At 42.7% G+C, this 19,976-nt stretch overlaps 1 protein-coding gene across 6 annotated transcripts in view; it reads right to left on the minus strand.

The window, feature by feature from the left end:
- Positions 1-1,377: 1,377 nt before the first annotated feature.
- hrh2a (histamine receptor H2a) overlaps positions 1,378-19,976 on the minus strand; it is a 57,101-nt gene continuing 38,502 nt past the window's right edge. For all 6 annotated transcript variants that reach the window (XM_088343671.1, XM_088343672.1, XM_088343668.1 and 3 more), the window contains 5 exons: positions 13,883-14,413; positions 9,120-9,787; positions 4,157-4,314; positions 4,019-4,087; positions 1,378-1,864 (listed from right to left, as the gene is read on the minus strand). In XM_088343671.1, the coding sequence (XP_088199797.1) occupies positions 4,160-4,314; positions 9,120-9,787; positions 13,883-14,214 (1,155 nt within the window). In that variant the 5' untranslated portion in view covers positions 14,215-14,413 and the 3' untranslated portion in view covers positions 1,378-1,864; positions 4,019-4,087; positions 4,157-4,159. The remainder of the gene's footprint in view (positions 1,865-4,018; positions 4,088-4,156; positions 4,315-9,119; positions 9,788-13,882; positions 14,414-19,976) is intronic.

Below are 19,976 nucleotides of genomic sequence, written 5' to 3' on the forward strand. Positions count from 1 at the left end.
GCGCGTGGATGGTTTAAAACAAGTTTCATGTTCAAACCGCCATCGCAGTCTCCTCCGACACATTGCATCCACCCGTTACTCCACTCAACTAGCTTTTAACGTCATATCAAAGGTATATCAAATTTTATTTTCCCTTTACATATCTATCAATATATTATTTAATCATAAGAATGAATATTACACATATGAATAACTTACTACATATTATTTGGTTATTTCAATGTTTTTATTTGGAAAACCGGAGTTTCAGAACACTTTAGGTAAATACTCTAGGTTTCTATCCCACGCTCTATAGCAGGGGTGTCAAACATGCGGCCCGGGGGCCGGATCAGGCCCGCTAAGGGATTGAATCTGGCCCGCGAGACAACGCTCAGAGAAGCGCAAGAGTAAAACAAGCTGCAGGTTTAAATATGTCGACTTGATGTTGCCAAAGGCAGGTGCGTCTCACAAAGACAGTGTACCGGTACTTGAATTTATTTGTTTTTCTCTCTCTCTCGTGCTCTCTCTCTCTCTCTTTCTCTTTTCCTCCCTTTTTCTCTCACTGTGTCCCTCTCTTTCACTTTCTGTGTCTCTTTCTTTGTTTTTCTTTGTCTCTATCTCTCTCTGTGTCTTTTTACCTTCTTTTGCTCTCTCTTCCATTTTTCCTTTTCTCTCTTTCGCTCTCTCCTGCTTTCCCCTTCTCTCCTTCTCCCATTCTCTCTTTCTCTCCTTCTCTTTTCTCTCCTTCCCTCTTTCTCTCTTTCTATTTTTCTTTGATATCATTCTTTCTCTCTCTTTCTTCCGCGCTCTCTCACTATTTGTTTTTATATCTTTTTTTTCTCACATTCTCTCCCTCTCTCTTCTCTCTCTCGCTCTTTCTTCCCCCCTCTCTCACTATTTGTCTTTGTATCTTTTTTTTCTCACATTCTCTCTCCCTCTCTCTCTCTTTCTCCCTTTCTCTCTTTTTATTTATCTTTGGATATCATTCTTTCTCTCTCTTTCTTCCCCCCTCTCTCACTATTTGTCTTTATATCTTTTTTTCTCACATTCTCTCTCCCTCTCTCTCTTTCTTTCCCCCTTTATCGTCATTTGTCTTTATATCTTTTTTTTCTTACATTCTCTCTCCCTCTCTCTTCTCTCTCTCTCTCTTTTTGCCTTTCTCTCTTTCATTGTCCAGCCCTCTCTCTTTTTCTCTCCTTCACTTTGTCTTATTTCTTTCTCTCTTTTTCTCTCTCTCTAATATTCTAGTCCGGCCCCCGAAAGAAAGTTTGTTCTATCGTGTGGCCCCCGAGGTAAAATGAGTTTGACACCCCTGCTCTATGGCAATTTTACAATGTGATCCCCCATCTCAGAAGGGATTCTTGTCGTATCCTGGGGGTCTACTGTATCTTGCTTAATTTCTAAAAATAGACACTTTAAAGGAGACATTAACATAGCATTCAGCTTGTGGTATCTTTGAACAAGTTCAGACTTTTTTTATGACCACATATAAAGTGCAGCGACTGTACTTACCCACTAAAAAGACTGTGTGTTATTTTCATTTTTTGGTGTGCTAACATTCTTCTAATACAAAATAAAAAAAACACATGCATTCACAGTAGAATCCATGCTACGATTACGCAAGACTGTACATGAAATGATTGTAAAGTCTCTCTCGTCGCAATGTTTTGATATCCAGCTTGTGATACCAAAACCCGCCTTTAGAGGTCAGGCTAGTCTTAAAGTTCCTCATTTTCAATACTTCCAATCCAGGCATGGAGATGCAGGTGAAGTCCTGGGCCAGGAAGGCTCTTTGGTGCACTTTGGATCCCACATCATGGCGCCCCTCGCTTTTCCAGATGGCATGTGCATTGATGCTTCTTGTGTGCAAGGAGAAGTGAAGCGGCTGAAAGACATAAACAAATAAATACGTGTGAAAATCAGGATACTCTTTCTTTGGAGGCCATTTAGGTTGCAATATCCGCTGTTTGAAATAAGTATATATTTAAAAAAAATGCTTTTTGGGCTAAAAGTGTAGCGTGTAATTCAACACAAGAGGTCGTTGTAGCTTAGAATGGAGCTGAACTGAAGTGTGTGCATTAGAAGAAGACGCACTATGTACCACTTTGCAAAATTTCGAAGCCTACTTCCATATTTTCCCAAGGGGAACAAGTAGAATTTAAGCTAGCGTCAGGGCAAGGAAGCTGCTGTTAATCCAAAAAAGGGAGAACACAAAGACAGAGAGAGCTAGATACAACTGGAAGGGCTAATAAGAGACAAAGATTGGAATTGGTCAGAGATGGTGCAAACAGCTAACTTTAACTTTAGCGGGAAAAGCTACTAAAAAAAGCCAGGAAAGGATTCAAGTCTCAGTACCCTGAATCATAGAAATCAACATCATGAGTGGCTAGAGAGGAAAACAGTGAGAAAAAAAAGTCATATAGGACAAACACCGGATTCCGGGACTTTGCGACCTTCGCTTACATGACCAGCTGTGGAAGGCGATTGACACTGAAGGAGAAGACAACAATAGTGTCCAGCCATAACCTGCAGCCGATTGGCTAACATGAGTGGCTAAAGAAGAAAACGGTGGAAACGAAGAGTGGAGGTTGCCTAAATGATGTGACCATCATATTCAGGGCTCAGCTGTGTGCAGCAAGTGCCTGCTAATTGCTAAAAGCACCACTGGACAAGCTACATTAGCAAAATCCCCAGTTGGGTTTCAGTAGTAGCAAGATGTCGGCAAAAAAATGGTCAGCTTCTTCAGTTTTTGTCATGTCCTTAGAGCTTTCAAAACCTAAAGTCATGTTTATGAGATACATGATGGTTTGTTTATTATTTGAATCAATAGTGTTTTGTTTACATCACTAGCTGCTGTATATAATGCACCTTGACCTTATAGGAGCTGTACTGAATTTGGAACTTCTCCTGGCTTGTGTCATAATTGCAGTGTATGTTCATTTCCTCATGTTGCGCGTGCACGTACGTGCATTTCTTCAAGATGCTCAATAAATTCTTCTCTTGCATCTTTCTTGGGGTTTGGGTATGTGTTTGGACTGTCCTTGAAATAGACCTATCTTTCTTTCACAATGTCTTCGTTTCACAAACAAATATAAACAAAAATAACACAGGCATTAGGATACTCTCGACACCAGCCACAATTCCTCCTACTGAGGGTGTTCTGCCCCAAACAGCTTTGCTAAAAGTAAGATAAAAGCAGATAGGCGTGGTGAAACAAAACTACATAATGACTCTTTGACTTCAGTTGGACATTGTCAATATTTCCCTAAGATAGAGATCCAACTTTTTAAGGACACTGCAAATGACACACCCCACCTTTGAATTGCACTAACTATATCGCGTGTGCAACACAGTTCTGAGGTCATGAGATCGAGCCTCCTGTGTGGAGTTTGCATGTTCTCCCCGTGCTTGCATGGGTTTCCTCCGTGCACTCCGGTTTCCTCCCACATTCCAAATTGTCCCTAGGTGTGAATGAGCGAGCGAATTGTCTGTCCCTGTGTGCGATTGGCTGGCAACCAGATCAGGGTGTCCCCTGCCCACTGCCCGAAGATAGTTGGGATGGGCTCCAGCACCCCCGCGACCAGGGTTGGGTAGGGTTACTTTAACTTGATTACTTTCAATTACTTTTGGATTACTCCAATACCAAATATGCTAATAAAAGACAAAAAAAACTAAATATGAATAAAATGAATAAATTTTGTGCAGGCTTTGGGAGTAGCGGAATACATGGAATGGCAAAAATGATGTTGGCAAGCTGTTTGGATTTATTTTCATTTTGTTTCTGTCGCATTTTATGTTAGTTTTGCCGGAGATCAAAGCCAGGAGAGAAAGCTTACCACGTGTCGTGAGTCATCATTTTATTCATATTTAGTTTCTTTTGTCTTTTATTAGCATATTTGGTATTGGAGTAATCCAAAAGTAATTGAAAGTAATCAAGTTAAAGTAACCCTACCCAACCCTGCCCGCGACCCTACTGAAGATAAGCGGTGCATAATGGATGGATGAACTGTGCCAAAAGCAAAGGCGCCCGTCTACTTACTGTCCTTTAGGCGTCTTCAGTAGTGTGAGCTCCTTCATTGTAACCTTCTCGCCAGCAACACTGTAGGACCTAAGCTCATCAACGAGAATCAAAGGTGATTTTGTGCACCTTTTCCACACACCGTCAATATCGGTTTACCTTTTAACTGCCGGTATCGGCGACAGTCGCGCCGTTCCCCGATTGGGTGGCGGCTGCGTTCATCTCTGGCGGTGGAAAGTTAGGATCGGTTTGACCCGCCCTGCAGCTGGCAGGAACATGTCCGCATAGTAGGGTGACCTCCATGATCTGTTCTCTGCCTAAGATGTGGGAACATCAAACAAAGGTGGAGGATTTGCCATTAATCCTTTTGTTGTGCAAAGGCAAACAGAGCTGGGGGTGGAAGCCCGAGTTAAGGTTGCCTTTGCTAAGACTTCTTGCGAAGTACGAGTCAAGATATCAAGTTTAGATCCATTTTTACAGTATTTTAGCAAGAGTTTGCTTGTTTTCGGATAGCACAGAAAATTGTGGAGTGCCCTCTACCATCACTTGATGAACTGCACAGAGCCTGCTGTGATAAGAGAGCTCAGAAAATTGTGAAGGACATTTTCCACGCAGGAGGTTACTTGTTTGAACTGTTGCCCTTAGGTAGGAGATTTAGGACCATCAAGTAGAACTAATAGATTGAAAAACCGCTTGCACCCTAAGGCAATAATCACCCTCAACAATGCAAAATGAATGAAACACTGATTATCATGCTCCGGAGATGCTCCAAACGAAGTTTCGTTGTTCTTTGACAATGACGATGAATTATCTGCACTGCTTATCCTCAGTAGGTTCGCGGGAGTGCTGGAGCCCATCCCAGCTATCTTCGGGCAGTGGGCAGGGGACACCCTGAACTGGTTGCCAGCCAGTCGCACATAGAGACAGACAACTCACTTGCTCATTCACACCTAGGGACAATTTGGACTGGACAATTCACCTGTTTTTGGAATGTGGGAGGAAACCCACACAAGCATGGAGAGAACATGCAAACTCCACACAGGAGGCCCGATCTTATGACCTCAGAACTGTGCCGCACACGCGCTAACCACTGCGCTGCCGTGCTGCCCCGGATGGATATTATATTATATTATCTCATCTCATCTCATCAGCTGCACCGCTTATCCTCAGTAGGGTCGCGGTAGTGCTGGAGCCCATCCCAGCAATCATCGGGCAGTGGGCAGGGGACACCCTGAACTGGTTGCCAGCCAATCGCAGGGCACACAGGGACAGACAACTCACTCGCTCATTCACACCTAGGGACAATTTGGACCGGCCAATCCACCTGAAATGCATGTCTTTGGAATGTGGGAGGAAACCGGAGTGCCCGGAGGAAACCCACACAAGCACAGGGAGAACATACAAACTCCGCACAGGAAGTCCGGTAGCTGGATTTTAACCCACACAGGAGGTTCCCAAGACCTTAGAACTGTGCCGCACACGCGCTAACCACTGCGCCGCCGTGCTGCCCTCCAGTGCAGTAGTAATTGTAAAAAAACATTTCCAACAAATGCTTGGGCCTGTAAAAAGTTTTATGTTTTTTTGTATCAATGAGCCCTTTGAGACTCTAGATCAGGGGCGTCAAACAGACGGGCCGTATGAGGCCCGCTAAGGGATTGAATCCGGCCCGCGAGACAACGCTGAGGGAAGCGCAAGAGAAAAACGAGCTGCAGGTCGAAATATATCCACTTGATGTTGCCAAAGTCAGGTGCCTCTCACAAATGCTGTACTTGTATTTCTCTCTCTCTCTCTCTCTCTCTCTCTCTCTCTCTCTCTCTCTCTCTCTCTCTCTCTCTCTCTCTCTCTCTCTCTCTCTCTCTCTCTCTCTCTCTTTCTTTCTCTCTCTTCCTCTCTCACTTTTCTGTTCTCTCTATTTTTTTCTCTTTCTTTCTTTTGCTCTCTCTTTCTATCTCAGTCTAACTCTCTGACTATCTCTCTTTTTTTCTCGTTTTTTTCTCTTTCTTTGTCATAATTTCTCTCTTTTCCTTTTTTTCTATTTCCCTTTCTTTTTCTCTCTTCTATCTCACTTTTTTTTGCTTTTGCTTTCTTTTTTCACTTTCTCTTTCACTCTCTCTCTGTATCTCTTTTTCTCTGTCTTTGTTCCTCTTTGTCTCTTTCTCTCTGTGTCTTTTTGCTCTCTTCTTTTTTTATTTTTCCGTCTCATTTCTCTCTTTCCCTCCTTCTCTTTTCTCTCCTTCTCTCTTTCTCGTTTTCTATTTCTCTTTGGATTTTGTTCTTTCTCTCTCTTTCTTTTCCCCTCTCTCACTATTTCTCTTTTAATCTCTTGTTTCTCTCTCTCTCTCTCTCTCTCTCTCTCTCTCTCTCTCGCTCTCTCTCTTTCTCTCTCTCTCTTTTCTCTTCATCTTTCATTCTCTCTTTTTTTGTCCCACACTCTACTTTTCTCTCCCTCTCTTTCTCTTATTTCTTTCTCTTTGTTTTTCTTTCTCTCTAATCTACTAGTCCGGCCTGTTTGTTCTATCGTGTGGCCCCCGAGTTAAAATGAGTCTGACACCCCTTCTCTAGATGCTTAAAAGGGGTGTCTGTAACTTCAAACCGTAACTTCAAAATATTGTGTTGGCTGATGCCATCTTCTGGCTGAAGTCATTATTGCAGCTCCTTTTGTCGCGCGTGTGAAATTCTTAGCTGCGCTCAAATAAACTTGTGTTTTTCATTTCTTGGGGGGTTTGAGTTGGCATTTGGACTGTATTTGAAACAGTCCTTTTCTTACTTTCAACACTTTCATCGTTATTTAGTTTCCTCTAATGCGCTCCATGGCAGTAAAAGTAAGATAAAAAGAAATAGGAGTGGTGGAAAAAGATATAAATGCCATTTGAGCTCAGTTGGACTTCATTAACACATTCTTAATATAGACAATATTTAATTTGTTACTTTTAAAGGTCAAACCACGCACCTCACCTCAAAAGCTATACAAATAAATGTAGTATAGAAAGGAGAATTTATTGTAAAAAAATAAAGGTTTCTAAGTCACAGATTTTTCCCTATCAAGGTTCTTTTTAGAATTGAACTTTAAACTCAAAGGAGGGTTCACTGTACCTGTATTCAACAAGCTGTGCACGCCACTGACCGACATGACGGTCCCGTTATCATAAACTGCAAACACAGATCTAATTCTGGAGTTCTAGCCCCCTCTAGTGGTTACTTTCTTGATGCAGACATTTAAACCCTTATTCTTAGGAGTTGAATATTTGCCCTTGTATTAGTCTATAACAGGGGTTTCAAACTCATTTTAACTCGGGGGCCACACGATAGAACAAACATTCTGTCGGGGGCCGGACTAGTAGATTAAAGAGAAAGAAAAAGAGAGATAAAGAAATAAGAGAAAGAGGGAGGAAAAAAGGAGAGAGGGCGGGACAAAGAAAGAAAAAGAGAGAGAGGGAGAGAGAGGGAAAAACAAAAGAGATAAAAAGTCGTGAGAGAGGGGGTAAAGAAAGAGAGAGGAAGAAAGAAATTCAAAGAGAAATAGAAAGACAGAAGGAGAGAAAAGAGAAAAGAAAGTGCGAGTAGGAAGAGAGAAAGAGAAAAGAGAAAAGGAAAAAAGAAATTTAGAGCAAAATAAGTTAAAAAGACACAGAGAGAGAAAAATAAAAAAGGGCAATGAAGGAAGAGAAAAAGAGAGACACAGAGAGGGAAAGAGACAGAGACAGAGAGAGTGAGAAAAGGGATGGAAAAGAGAGAGAGAGAGAGAGAGAGAGAGAGAGATGGATAGAGAGAGATGGATAAAGAGAGAGAGAGAGAGAGAGAGAGAGAGAGAGAGAGAGAGAGAGAGAGAGAGAGAGAGAGAGAGAAATACAAGTACAGTGTCTTTGTTCAAGGCACCTTTCTTTGGCAACATCAAGTTGACATATTTCAACCTGCAGCTTGTTTTTCTCTTGCACTTCTCTGAGTGTTGTCTCGCGAGCCAGATTCAATCCCTTAGCAGGCCTGATCTGGCCCGCAGGCCGCCTTTTTGACGCCTGTGGTCTATAAGACAGTGGTATTGTCATAAAAAAATCATAAATACCAATAACATCGGGTTTTTCTTATATAATGGACTGTGAGCTGCATCCTCTTCATTTAGGTTTTTCTTCAGTTAGAACAAGTCAGTATTCCAACATTTTCCGTGTTGCCCCCCTTTCATGTTTTGTTCTGGTAGAGCTGGTGTTTTCTTTTATTTTGTGTTTTATTTATTTAGATCTAGTGGGGGTTTAAACATTATGTAGCAGGGGTCTGTGCAGCCCTTTGAGACTCTTTTAATCCTGAAGGTCACTTTTGAGAACTGTTATGCACTCTACCGTAAAGCTTATTATGCAGAAATAAGCTTTATGGTAGAGTGCATAACAGTTTCAATACGAGCGATTTGAATAGAAAAAGGAAAAATAAACATGTTAGCTGCTCAAATGTGATTTGTATACGGCATGCATTACCGTTCGATTACATTCACACACAACAAATACAAAGACGGAATGGTTTAAGTTGTATTACATTCCCAACAAATGCAAGACGAAGTGGTTTTGGTTATATGTTCGCCATTGAATTCCCTAAAAGTGATATAAAAGTGAGATAAAACGAGGTAAAAGTGGTTGTAGTAGCGAGGGGATGCATTTCTCGGCATAACACCGGCTCGGCAGCTTTTATACCCGTGGTCCACACGCGGAAATGACGCGGAAATGACGCGATGAGGAAGCGGAACAGTCGCCGGCGTCTGTTTTGCGGGCATACCACCGATGAACAGCGGGTTGGCCAATTTTGCGCATTTTCCATCGCGGGCAACCATGGGCAAAAAAAAAAAACGCAAAATTTTACCCGTGATACAGACGCAAACGGCTGTGTGACCGGGCCCTAAGGGTTGTACAAATAAAGTTGACTTGCCTTGACTTTTTAAAAAATCTTGTTTCGTGTCTATGTCAATCGGATCCGATCTACAATCGTGCCGGATCCTGACACAACTCCTCGGTTTTATATAAACTCCGATTTGAAAAGCTTTATGTAACATCAAATGAACAAAGGCATTGCGATGAAGCAGAACTGAACGTTCTCAGACGATCATATTTGTCATTATTGTAAAAAAAAGAAAAAAAATTACCTATTGTGGCAGAGGCAGAGGAATGCCGGCTTCTCCATCCGCTGTACGTGGGCCATCGGCACCGCAGCAGGTGAGTGTAGGCGGACCTGAAGTCCCTGTTGAGGGCCCCGTACAGAATGGGATTGAGGGCCGAGTTGGCGTAACCCAGCCACAGCACGATTGAAAATTCCGGCACTTGGTTGGGATCTGGATTCTCCTGCAGTCCCAGTGCCGTGAACAGGATGAAGTAAGGCAACCAGCACACCACGAAGGCTCCTATAACCGCCGCCAGTGTCACCGTGGCCTTGTGCTCGCGGAGGGCCGGGGCCGGGACTCCGGCGAGCGCCGTGGTCACGACCGATTGCCGGCCGCTGTAGCTGGTCACACAGGTGGGCCGGGCGCTGAGGATGCGCTTGATCTGTGCCCGGGCGATGCGGAGGATCCTCAGGTAGGTCCAGCACATGACCAGCAAGGGCAGGTAGAAAGTAAGAAGCGCGTCGGTTAGGACGTAAGGTCTGTTGAGCTCGAAGCGACACGTCCTGGCGGCAGCACGCCGGCCGTAGTTTTGCACCGTCCCGTTGACCGTGTTCCAGCCCATGTAGATGGGTAGAAAGGATACCGCTACTGATACCGTCCAGACGCCGGCCATCGCCACGAAGACCCTCCAGGGTAGGACCAGGGAGTTGTACCTGAGAGAAAGGGATTTTGGATGAATTCAGGATCTGATTTGTTATTGCGTGTATTATATACAGGGTTGGGTAGGGTTACTTTAACTTGATTACTTTCAATTACTTTTGGATTACTCCAATACCAAATATGCTAATAAAAGACAAAATAAACTAAATATGAATAAAATGACTAAATTTTGTGCAGGTTTGGGGAGTAACGGAACACATGGAACGGCAAAAATGATGTTGACAAGCTGTTTGGATTTATTTTCATTTTGTTTCTGTCGCATTTTATGTTAGTTTTGCCAGAGATCAAAGAGATCAAAGCCAGGAGAGAAAGCTTACCACTTGTTGTGAGTCATAATTTTATTTTAAAGTAATTGAAAGTAATCAAGTTAAAGTAACCCTACCCAACCCTGATTATATAGTAAACCCCCAAGTAATGGCGTCCCTGCCTTAGAGAGTTTTCACGTTAAAGGAGCTGTGTGGAATTTGGAACTTGGGTCTGTGGCTTGTTTTATCATTGCAATGAAATGAATGAAATGAAATGAAATGATCTGCATTTATATAGCGCTTTTCAAGTCAAGACTTCCCAAAGCGCTTTACAGTGTGCTTCACATTTCCCAATAGCGGCCGTGCAGCCATGTAAGGTGCTAACCTGCATATTGGGGGTATTAGGGGTTCAGTGTCTTACCCAAGGACACTTCGACATGTAACACGGAGGAGCCGGGATTCGAACTGCGATCTCTTGATCTCAAGACGAGCGCTCTACCTCCTGAGCCACTGCCGCCCCAATGAAATGAAATGATCTGCATTTATATTTATATTGCAGCCTCTCTTATCTCGTTCATGATGCATGTGCAAGTACAAGCATTTCTTAGACGCACACAAATAATCTCTTGTTTCATCTCTTTTTAGTTTGGGTTGGCATTTGGACTGTACTTGAAAAAGGCCTCTTCTTACTTTCACCATTTCCATGCCACACTTACAAATAGAAAGAGAAAGATCCACTCGGATGCATAACATCACTCTTCAGCACTCCCCCAACCCCCATTCCTCCTACGTAATGTGTTCTGCTCTGAACGGATTTGCAAAAAAATAAGATAAAAGCAGATAGGGCCAGTGTAAAAAACCCATAATGGTTCTTTGAAGTCAGGAGTGCATTGTTACTTACATAATTAAAGTTGTGGTGTGTAGTTTGAGGTGTCCTTCAAAGGGCTTCATATATTTTTTCACACCGCGCCTATCTGTTTTTTTTACTTTACTTTTACCCTCGGTATCCCAGCCATATAGCACATTACGCTGGAAAAAAGGAGGCGGAGAGGATGGACGGAGGAGAGTGATTTCACGCGCGTGCTCAAGGTTTTCTTTTATTCTACAATAATAATGGTTAAAGAAAAGGACTGTTTCATAAACAGTCCAAATGCCGAACCATACCGCCCCAAAAGATTATGATTTCAGCCAGAAGATAGCGCCAGCTGATTTTGGACCCAACCTAGAATAAAGAAGGTTTAATCTCATCTCATCAGCTGCACCGCTTATAATAATAATAATAATAATTTCCTTGTATTGTCATTCTGTGTAACAATGTACACAGAACGAAATGTCGATTGCACCTGACCCGTTGTAGCGAGCCGATGCAGCCGCAGCCAACAGAGGGCGCCGCCGACCACTTTTTAAGTCTTAGGAATGACTCGGCCGGGGCGCGAACCACCGACCTCCCAGTCTCAAAGCGGGCGCCTTACCATCTAGGCTACTGAGCTCCTCAGTAGGGTCGCGGGGGTGCTGGAGCCCGCCCCAGCAATCATCGGGCAGTGGACAGGGGATACCCTGAACTGGTTGCCAGCCAATCGCAGGGCACACAGGGACAGACAACTCTCTCGCTCATTCAACCCTAGGGACAATTTGGACCGGCCAATGCACCTGAAATGCATGTCTTTGGAATGTGGGAGTGCCCGGAAGAAACCCACGCAAGCACGGGGAGAACATACAAACTCCGCACAGGAAGTCCGGTAGCTGGATTTGAACCCACACAGGAGGTTCCCAAGACCTTAGAACTGTGCCGCACACGCGCTAACCACTGCGCCGCCTTTTTAAAGGACGCCTTAAACTAGCCTCCACATTTTTAACGATGTGGATAAAGATGTTTCTTTCGGCCGCTCGTGATGGCATGTTTCCCATTATACCAAATCCACAACAAATGATTTTGCCTACCCAATACCTTGTAAATTTCTTTCAGAGGCCTGTCGACATAATATAAGAAGTTGGTCTGTTATTGGTTTGCATCAAAGCATCACGAAAATACAGATACACTATTGGCTGAAATACCTCCCACAATGCCTTTTTATTATTTCAGTTCAGAATCTCGTGAGATTTATAGAGATACTGCAAATCGGCGAGACAATACTGTATTTTTTTGTATGGAATGTATTTGCTATTGGTCCAAGGCTTTCAGAGATGCTAAAAGGAGAAGCAAAACCATGAAAAGGGCCATTGACAGACATTTTTATAATTTCTATTATAATTTTGTGGAATAAAAACACAATAATTTATTTTGTGCTGAATGTTACATTATTGTTAATAATATACTCTTTAAACATTTTTTTCCCCTTTTCTTTACTTTTTATCTTCTTTTTGCTTCCTTTTCTATGGTCTTTTCCTATTTTGTTCTCCGTTTTCCTTTATTTTTTTCTTCTTTTTTTAAATTTTCCATCCAGCTCTTTTTGGGTAGGCACTGCCCACCGCTGCCCCCTCTGGTAACACTCTTATTTGCGATGATCAAGAAATAAGAAGACAGAGCAATCGCTATCATCACTAAACCGCATTACCTTAGCAAATCGATGATCTCATACTCACCAACATGACCGCTACGTGTCAGACTACCGCTTTTCTCCTCTTAAAAATGCCTACCGCTTTAAAAAAATTCTACCGCTTTCTCAAATTTTATTTACAAACTTTATCGGGGGGAATGAAAATTAGTATTTGCATTTTTTGAAACCAGACTAAGTGTTTGTTCTTCAATAAATTGCTCCAACAAGGATTAGATTTCCATTTTGGTAAACGTTTGACATTTCCGGTTTTAAACAATCACATATTCTTTGTTTTAGTTTTTTGAATTCTCGACAGTTTTTGTTTTGAGCATAGAAATGAAGTTTGCAATTGAATATACTGTAAATTCCGGACAATAAGCCGCTACTTTTTTCCCAAACGTTCAACCCTGCGGCTTATTCAGTGATGCGGCCAATTTATGTAATATTTCTAACGGCCCCCAGCGGTGCTCGAGTGCAAAAGGTAAGATTTAGACCAGTGGAATATATGCGCCGAGGAAGACTGCAACTTCTTGGCTTGTGCATAAATTAAATTAGCGTAAACATACCCTCATCATGCAAAATGCAATGATACTTATTCTGATATGTTTTGCACGGGCGAATAAAAAAGAAGGGGCGGAACAAACGCGGGGTGACGGGAAGTGGGGTAAAGGTGAGACCTGTTTGTGGACGCGGCGGACAATAGTGGATGTATATTTTTCCCACCCTTACCTTTGGAAATATACACTTTTGTCTTTGGATTACTTTCAACGGGACCCGGACTCTGCAGGTCTGCATCAAACCTTAAGTATCATTATCATTTTCCGTTCATTTCGGCTGTGATTTTTGGACTGTGAACTTTAATGATGGACATTCAGTTTCAATCGCGGGACTTAAAGTCGGGTTTGGGTTAATTTTGTGTTTGTGTTTGATTTTTTTAAATGTGGGCGCATGCGGCTTATATACAGGTGCGGCTTGTGTAAGTACAAAATTGGTTTTCCTCTTAAAATGTGGTGGGTGCGGCTTATAATCAGGTGTGTCTATTGTCTGGAATTTATGGTACTGCTTTTTAGTGTCAAGAGGTTGGCATATATGCAAAAGGGACTGTTAAGAATAAGGAGGGGATTAAAAGAAATGTCTTCTAAAGGCATGATAATCCAAGCAAAAAAAAAATACTGAATGGCATGCTTTTTTGCAAGGAGAAAATTGGAAAATTTCCTGTGGAACATGAAATATACATGGCTTTGCTGTATATTTACAAACTATTGTTCAGTTTCATAGATCACATTTCTGTTAGGTCATAGTGTACCTGAGGGGCATGGTGACAGCCAGGTAACGGTCCATGCTGATGGCCAGCAGGGTGAGAATGGAGGCGGTGCACAGCATGACGTCCATAGAAATGTAGAAGTTGCAGAAGACAGGTCCCAGGGGCCAGTCGTGGGTAAGCTGCAGGTGTGCCGAGAAAGGGAGGACGGCCAGGCCTAGCAGGAGGTCGGTGACGGCCAGCGACACGATGAAGCAATTGGTGAGGCAGCGAAGACGGCGCGAGGCGCACACCGCCAGGCAGACGAGAACATTGCCGCTGATGGTCAAAAGGATCAGGAGGCTCAGGAGCAGGCCCACTACGATTTTCGACAACATGGCCCCCCCACGCTACATGGGGACTTTTTCACCCTTTAACACTTGTGCTGCTGGGCTTCTTGCTGGGTAAGCCCAAAAAACGTTGAGCCGCCGATTTGTGTGGCCTAGGATCTGGGATTGGTTGCATTTTATGGTCCAAAAGGCAAAGGTCCGCACTGGTGTTGAATGCAGAGCACATCTCTCATGGCTTTAGCACCATCTGGTGGAGAATAAAAAGAAATCAGTAACACAGATAGGTCATCCTCGAACTCCTGGCTAGTTTCTGGGTCTCCCCCTGCAAACCAGATTGTTTCTGCAGAACCCGCTGATGAGCTGAAACTGTGCCAAAAGAGGGAGACATTGAAAAAAGGATTCCCTGCCTACAATTTGGCCAAGTCAAGTCACTTATCTATTCGTCACAAAAAGTTTCAAAGGGACAGACGGACCACCTTTACAACACCCCCTGATCTGAAACCTTGATGAGGGCAGGGATGACCTAAAAAAAACTGAGCCTAGCGCAATGAATTAATCAAAGAGCAACACTGATCCTCCTGACTGGCCTCAGAGTCTCACTTTGACAGAGCTGGTTCAATAAAGATGGATTATTAGCCTTCTGAAGAACCGTCTGATGAGCTGTAGCAGTGTCAAAAGAGAAAAACATGGAAAAAGGGTTCCTTACCCCTGATTAGGGCATAAATAATTAATCTTAACGCCACCCTGGTCTTCGGGTATGGTTTCTGAGTCTCCCTCCTCCAACACAACTGATTCAAAGAAAATGTCTTGGTATTCTAATTCCTCAGAGCTTGTGTGCTGCAGCTGTGTTGAAGGAGGAACATATGTAATACAGGGTTCTCTCCCAGTTCATTTGGCAATAAATGAATCTTAAAGCAACCCTGGTCCTCTTGCCTGGTTTTCTGGTCTCCCTCCTCTTACACAACTGATTTGATGAAACCAGATGGTTACAGGACTTTTGCAGAGCCCGCTGGTGAGTTGCAAATGTGTCGAAGGAGGGGCATATCTAATACAGGGTTCCCTCCGGTTGATTTGGTAATAAATGAATAATCTTAAAGCAACCTTGGTCCTCTTGCTTGGTTTTCTGGTCTCCCTCCTCTTATACCGCTGATTTGATGAAACCAGATGGTTACAGGACTCCTACAGGGCCTGCTAACTAACTGCAGCTCTCTTCTTATTTAGCAAAACATAATCAAAATGTGAGGCAAACCTGGTCCTCATGTCTGGTCTCTGAGTATCCCTCCACCAACACAGTAGATTTGACGAAAATAGATTGTTTTGGGACTTCTGCAGAGGCTTCTGATCAACTCCACCAGTGCTAAACATAAGGCAGACATGGAAAACAGGGTCCCCTAGCCCCAATTTGGCAACAAAAATTTAATCTTAAGGTAGCCTTGATCCTCTCTCCAGGTTTCCCAGTCGCTCTTCTCCAACACAGTTGATTTTATAAAACCAGATTGTCACAGGACTTCTCCAGGGCCTGATGGTGAGCTGCATCAATGTTGAAAGAGGGAGGCATGGAAAACAGGGTTCCCTACCCCTGATTTGGCAATAAATGATTAGTAAAAAAAGGCAAACCTTGTCCTCAGGCTTGCTTTCTCAGTCTCCCTTCTCTAACACAGCTGAGTAGATGAAAATGGATTATCAAACTCCTGCAGAGTCTGCTGATGAGCTGTAGCGATGTCAAAGGAAGGATAAGTGGAAAACAGGGTTCCCTACTGCTGATTTGGCAATAAATAATTCAACTTAAGGCATCCCTTGTCCTCATGCCTGGTCTCTAAGTATCCCATCTCCAACCTGATTGTTATCGGACTTCTGCACTGACTGTCTGTGTCCCCTACCCTGATTTGGCATCAAATAATTCATCGGACATAATTCATCGACACGAAAGTGGTGGCAAATAAAAGTTGATTACTGTATTTTCCGCACTATAAGGCGCACCTAAAAGTCTTAATTTTTTTTCAAAAGCTGACCATGCGCCTTATAATACAGTGCGCCTTATATATGGCTCAATATTAAGTCGCAAGGTCTCGCAACTTACGCAACAGCCGCCGACTCGATTTTCCCCCGAACGTGGAGTAGTCCGCGATGTATGCTGGCATTTATATACCGGCGTTTCATTGGCTAACCAATGTGTCAATCATTTGAATCGATCGCTATTGGCTGAAGTTATTCGGAGCCTCAGATAGGCTAGAGGGCCAAAACAAACCCTGCAATTGGCAGGAAAAGATGTGTCAATCATCAGTTAAATCGATCGCTATTGGCTGAAGTTATTCGGAGCCTCGGATAGGCTAGAGGGCCAAAACAAACCCTGCAATTAGCCGAAAAAGATGTGTCAATCATCAGTTAAATCGATCGCTATTGGCTGAAGTTATTCGGAGCCTCGGATAGGCTAGAGGGCCAAAACAAACCCTGCAATTGGCCGAAAAAGATGACTATGAATAGCAAGCTCGCTAAAGTACGCCATGAAGAAACATGTTTCATTAGTCTGTATTTGTAAATATTTTACTCTCCTGGATTTACTTCACTCACGGTTGTAAGAAGACCATGGTTGCGTATCATTATTGAACGTGAGAACTTAGGTGACCTATGCGGCTTTATATTTTCCCGGTATCTTGTTTTAGAACGATCTTGATGTTGCTGTGATGAGTTGAGTGAATTAAACTCAATTCCAAGTGTTTATTGTCATATGCACAGTAAAGTTGCGAGCGAAAAAGAAAATAGAAACTAAGGAATGGTTGGCATTTCTTGAATCCCAAGACTTTAACCTTCCGAATGATATTTGAAACGATGCATTTGAGTGACATCGTACGGACACCGCATCCGCACGTGTCTACGACACGTATTTGCTTCTTTGCAAGCTTTGGGAATGTTAAGGGGGTAATAAGTTGGACTGAATCATCTGACTGTTTTGTCGACATTCCCTTTGTAGCGCCTTATAATCCAGTGCGCCTTATCTATGGAAGATATAGGACCAAAAACTATTTTTTGTGGGTGCGCCCGATAACCCGGTGCGCCTTATAGTGCGGAAAATACGGTACTTATTCCTAGGAATTTTCTCTATATATATTTTATATATATATTTTCTATATGATACACACTGCAGAGGCTTTTTGTATTTTTGCATTATGTCCCCAAATGCTTCCGCATTGTAACTATAGTGCACAGAATCTAGATTTTTGGACATCCAAGTGGGGAAACTTTGTTTCCATATCTGCTGTCATTAAGGAGAAGCGCTCGACAGACGAGCTACCGGGGACCAATTTGCTGCTGCTCGACTTTTCACTCTTAAAGTGATTGGGGGGAAAAGAGCGCCATTAACTTTTTGGATTTGAAGGATGGCAACAAAACCACTTGAAAATGTTCTTTTTTCCCGGGGCACGGCGATCCTTGGCGAGGATGTGATTTCCCTCTCAGCTGCAGTGCGGCATCTGATTTTCCAGATTCTCCAAATTCAAAGTGCTCATTTGTAACCCATTTGGAGTTATGCCATTTTTCTTCGATCATTCATTTTTTTTGCACCAGCCAGATGTGTCTTTTTGAAATATCCTCCCCTCCTTTGATTGATGATAAACGTCACTTTGGAAATTGTCCGACGTGCGAAGTTAAGTGCTTCGTGTGCACTTAGTGGAATTAGTCAGACGAATTCATTGTCGGAGCGAGTATTCATCTCATACTCGCTTTGAAAATGTCAGCGGGACTTTGATTTTGGCTTCATTCCTGGTCCTATTTCTTCGTTTACACGTCGTCAACATCGAGCGCGTCTGTCAGACAGCTAGCTGAGCAAGTGCCTCGAACTCACAAACTGAAAACCCCGGGCCCTTAAAATAGGGCCGCACGACAACCATTTTTCCCTACCGATACTGATAAAACCCTAACCCTAACCCTTGTTTCTGGAGACAGATACTGATAACTTTTTTGCTATATTGATGTAAAGTTGACTGTTTTTGGATGTGTATTTCTCAGACTTCCATGCTATGAAATTAACCTGTTTTTATATTTAGGAATATAAAAACCATCATCACACACATACACATGGTCACGTTTCAAAGATCAGTCTAATTCCATTTTCTTTGTAAATACGTTTCTCAATTTTATTTCATTTTCTTGTCAAGTCGCGCTTATGGGTGACTTCATTTCCTGTTCATGTGTCAAGAAAATAAACCTCGCCTACTGACCGATTGGGGGGAGTACGGCCGGGGATTCTGGGAAGATGGCTGCTTGGCCGTGCCCGCTTCATTCTCGAGGGAGGTTAAAACTTAAATGAGTGTTTTCATCTGAGTAATTCTGCCAACAGAGAGTTTATATCTTGTAAATCTCTACCAATTGAGAACAAAATGTAATTATTTTGAGCGTGATTGTATTTTTGTTAACAATTGCAATAACATTATTAAGCTTGTGTAAACAAGTCTACAAAAAGTAGGGTTGGAGAGACAAGAGATTGCCTTTTCAAACAATCGAATTACTATAATGACAAGATATAGTAAATAGCACAATAATTATAATTAAATCCGCGTTCAGGGACAAACGGCTGAGTGGGATGAAAAAAGAAAAAAACAAATTCGAAAACAAAACTTAATATACCTGCTAAAGTTCAGTAGCCTGTCCAATCACAACGTCTCGGCCCTGCTACTGATTATTGCCAAGCTATCCAGTGCCTCGCTCAGATTATAAAGAGGTAGAGAGGAGGCAACTAAATTGTGCTACTGCTTTTATCTAAAATCCTAATACATTATAATAACAGAAATACATGTTTAGAATCTTGCTAAAAAGCCAAGGTATCATGTGCCTCATGCAGATTACGAAGAGGTACAGAGGAGACACGACCAAGTTGTTTGATAACTTCAATAGAAAATGCCAATATATTGTAAGAAGGACAATGCATGCTAAGAACCTTGCTCTAAAAGCCAAGGTTTTCAGCGCCTCATGTAGATTATGAAGAGGTAGAGAGGAGACATGACCAAGTTCTTTGACAAATTCAATAGAATCTATCTATCTATCTATCTATCTATCTATCTATCTATCTATCTATCTATCTACCCATGTCATATCCCTCGAGATGGGTGACCGACCGCAAGACAAACACATAAATACACAAAATCAAAGAAAATAAAGAAGGGAAAAAGTAGCAAAAAAACACACACACAAATTTTGGGACCAGGGCCAACCCAAATGCCCAAACACCCAAACAAGTTAAGCACCTCGGCACCCAAGTCAGTCATGCTTTTGTCCCTCCAGATGAAACGGGACATAAGAAAGTGGCACTCTTCTGTTCAACAGCAGGGCACTACAGCTTTCACTGGTTTACCCCTGCTGCATCATACAGGTGCCCCGCCCATCCCTTAGAACACGTCTAAACATCCCACTATCCTTTTACAACACCTTTCCACTCATTCCTATCACCAACAAGAGCTCAAGCTTCCACTATATTTAGACCTCTTTCCTGCAGTGCACTCATAACACTATCCATCCACATCAATCGCGGCCTTCCTCTTGGTCTCCTTACATTTAATTTTGCTCTGTAGATCCTCTTCAACATTATCTCTTCTTCCATCCTTTCCATGTGTCCAAACCAACCGAGTACTCTCTTATCCACACGCTTGCTCAGTTCCACTACCGTTCCAGTTCAGTACTTCAATAGAAAATCACGAGAAATACATAATTTGAATCTTGCTAAAGAGCCAAGGTCTCCAGTGCCTCACACAGATTACAAAGAGGTAGAGAGGAGACACAACCAAGTTGTTTGAAAACTTCAATAAAACATCCCAATA

Source organism: Urocampus carinirostris, chromosome 9 (genome assembly GCF_059441175.1).
Source record: "Urocampus carinirostris isolate Australia breed hairy pipefish chromosome 9, RoL_Ucar_1.0, whole genome shotgun sequence".
Taxonomy (NCBI): Eukaryota; Metazoa; Chordata; class Actinopteri; order Syngnathiformes; family Syngnathidae; genus Urocampus; species Urocampus carinirostris.